This window comes from Fulmarus glacialis, unplaced genomic scaffold, assembly GCF_000690835.1.
Source record: "Fulmarus glacialis isolate BGI_N327 unplaced genomic scaffold, ASM69083v1 scaffold1594, whole genome shotgun sequence".
NCBI lineage: Eukaryota > Metazoa > Chordata > Aves > Procellariiformes > Procellariidae > Fulmarus > Fulmarus glacialis.
The window spans coordinates 15,871-18,930 of NW_009209748.1; the positions used below are offsets into that span (position 1 = coordinate 15,871).

Here is a 3,060-nt window from a genome sequence, read left to right on the forward strand (position 1 = left end):
GTAGTTGGTGGTGGGGTCTGTGATCCCTGACAGGGAAAAATTTGAGGGCAGAGAAACAGCCTGGCAGGGATAGCTCTAGGCAGCAGACACATGGACAGAGAGTTATATGAAACTCCAACAGAACTGTCATGGGAAGGAGAATTTGGAAAGCTCCCTGTCATCCCCTCCAATGCAGATACCTTCCTCTGAGCAAGTCTGCGGGTCTTGTCTCCCACCCAGTAGAGCATCTGCCCTCAAGGCTCTGTGGTCCAGGGCAGGAGTTGCCTCCTCTGCAGCCAGAGCTCTAGCACAGCAGAGGTGCATCTCTACTGACACGTGGCCACTTCCCTCTGCAGAGCAAAGGGGCTGAGAGCCACTCCCCTGGGATTTTGCTAACTGGGGCGTGCTGTGCTCTCGTGGGTAAGGAGGAGGCTTTCCTGCGTGCCCAGCCTCCTCTCCTCTCCTCTCCTTGCTTTCCTTAGGAGGGGAGTCACAGAGTTTTTCTTTGTTTCTCCACCTGGTTGTGCTGCTCTTCTTCCTGCTCTTGGGGTCCCTGGCAATAACAGTGGTGGTGTGGCGCTAGGGGTGGGGGTGTTGAGTGCCTGCTCTGACACTGACCTGGAGGGTGCTGCCCTGGAAGTGTTTCCATGCGACCAAGGTGCCCAAGCCCCCTCTTAATTTTCCAGGCTCGAGACACTGCAAACAGTGGTTGGGCAATGAGACACTGCTTCCCTTAGCAGACATCACCTGATTATGCTGGACAGGGAGTCCTGCAGGGCTGTGAGCATCACTCCAGAAGGTCATAGCTCTCCTGTAGGACTTTTGTGATGTCTGAGAACACCTGATCTGCCCATGCAAATCAGCATCCTTGTCCTGTCCTCTTCATCGTCCTTTGCATAGCTGTGCTGGAAAGGAGAGGTGTTTTTAAATCTGCACGTTCAACGGGACCCCTCTGCTTCCAGTACAGTCCAGTTTCTTTTTCAGAGCAACCTCTGTGTGTAGTCCTCCTCCAGCCAAGAGCGGTGCAAGCACAGAGCAGCTGGGCACCAGAGCCCTCCTGGATGTGAGCAGGACGCTTACACTGAGAGCAACGGGGCAATGGGGCAATTTTACTCTTTCCAAGAACATTTCCCAAGTTGGGATGGGGGTGTCTGAATACTAAACTACCGTGTAACAACACATTTGCTGCACCTCATGTCCCACTTTCCTCTGTGGAAGAAAGCATCCTTCTGAGCTTTTTACCCTCCGCTATAGTGCATCACAGGGAACTCCTCTCCAGGAACCCTCGCTCAAAACACACTGGGCTGTTGCTACCTGCATGTGTCATTGCTGTAAAGCAGGACTGACTCTTAAGGAGCCCATGGGTAGACGGCACTGCTCTGCACAGCACACTCAGCTGGCACAAACCAGAGCTGAAGCCTCAGACCTGCATAATTGTCCCCCAGGAAAGAAAAGCACCCTGAGGTACTTCACAATGAATCAAATTTTGCTCAGAGAAGCTTCTCTGAATTTTTCTGTTTTATCTCCCTTGGCAGTTTCCATGCCCAGAAGCAGCAGATGTCCAATAGCAGCTCCATGAATGAGTTCCTTCTCCCGGCATTCACAGACATGTGGGAGCTGCAGCTCTTGCATTTCTGGCTCTTCCTGGGCATCTACCTGGCTGCCCTCATGGGAAACGGCCTCATCATTACAGCTATAGCCTGTGACCAGCGCCTTCACACCCCCATGTACTTCTTCCTCCTCAACCTCTCCCACCTTGACCTGGGCGCCATCTCCACCATTCTCCCAAAAGCCATGGCCAATTCCCTGTGGGACACCAGGGCCATCTCCTACTTGGGATGTGCTGCACAGGTCTTTTTCTTTCTCTTCTTGATTGGAGGAGAGTTTTGTCTTCTCACTGTCATGGCCTATAACCGCTTTGTTGCCATTTGCAAACCTCTGCACTACAGGACCCTCCTGGGCAGCAGAGCTTGTGTCCACATGGCAGCAGCTGCCTGGGGCAGTGGGTTTCTCAATGCTGTGCTGCCGACTGCCAATACATTTTCACTACCCATCTGCCAAGGCAATGCTGTGGACCAGTTCTTTTGTGAAATCCCCCAGATCCTCAAGCTCTCCTGCTCAGATGCCTACCTCAGGGAGGCTGGGCTCGTCACATTTAGTGCTTTTCTGTTTTTGGGGTGTTTTGTTTTCATTGTGCTGTCCTATGTGCAGATCTTCAGGGTTGTGCTGAAGATCTCCTCTGAGCAGGGATGGCACAAAGCCTTTTCCATGGGCCTCCCTCACCTGGCCATGGTCTCCCTGTTTATCAGCACCTTCATGTTTGCCCTTCTGAAGCCCCCCTTCATCTCCTCCGCATCCCTGGATCAGGTGGTGGCATTGCTGTACACTGTGGTGCCTCCAGCACTGAACCCCCTCATATACAGCATGAGGAACAAGGAGACCAAGGAGGCCCTGCGGAAACTATTTGAAGATGGACTACTGCAGCATCGATAAGGTATTCATCATCCTCAGGAAAAGCTCAGATGCTCTTTTGATCATATGTGTCTTGTTCTTCTCTTTATTTATTATGCTTCATATATTACTTCCACTTAAATAATATTATTCTTACCCCTCCACCAGTGTTTTCTGACCCGAAAGATCTCATGTATATATGGAGCTGGGCTCCCTGTGTAGGTAAAGGAGCTCGGAATAAAGAATGCAGCCGTGAGCCCTGGCAGCAAGGGAGGACAGCAGGGCCCTGGGCTGTATGACAGAAAGCACGGCCAGGAGAGGGAGGGAAGGGACTCTCCCCCTCTACGTGGAACTTGTTAGACCACATCCAGAACACTGTGTCCAGTTTTGGGAACGCCAGTACTGCAAAGGTGCCAGCAAGCTGGAGCCAATTTAGTGAAGGGCCCTGAAGATGGTCAGGGGGCTGGATCACTTTCTCTGTGAGGGAAGTCTGATGAAGCTGGGCTTGTTCAGCCTGGAGAAGGAATGGCTGAAGGACAGCGCACAGCAAGGGGGGCCTCACCTCTTTCACCATGAGGCTAGTCAAGCATTGGAACCTGATAGATTTTGAAGTCCTTCATCCTTGCAGGT

General features: G+C 52.1%; 1 protein-coding gene across 1 annotated transcript; it reads left to right on the forward strand.

The window, feature by feature from the left end:
• Nucleotides 1-1,536: 1,536 nt before the first annotated feature.
• Nucleotides 1,537-2,472, forward strand: LOC104076152 (olfactory receptor 14C36-like). Its single transcript, XM_009576916.1, has one exon. It carries the CDS (start codon nt 1,537-1,539, stop codon nt 2,470-2,472), a length of 936 nt encoding a protein of 311 aa, XP_009575211.1.
• The last annotated feature ends 588 nt before the right edge of the window (nt 2,473-3,060 follow it).

What these genes read in the sequence shown, in the direction of transcription:
- LOC104076152 (XM_009576916.1), top strand. Translation starts at nt 1,537, where the DNA reads ATGTCCAATAGCAGCTCCATGAATGAGTTCCTTCTCCCGGCATTCACA.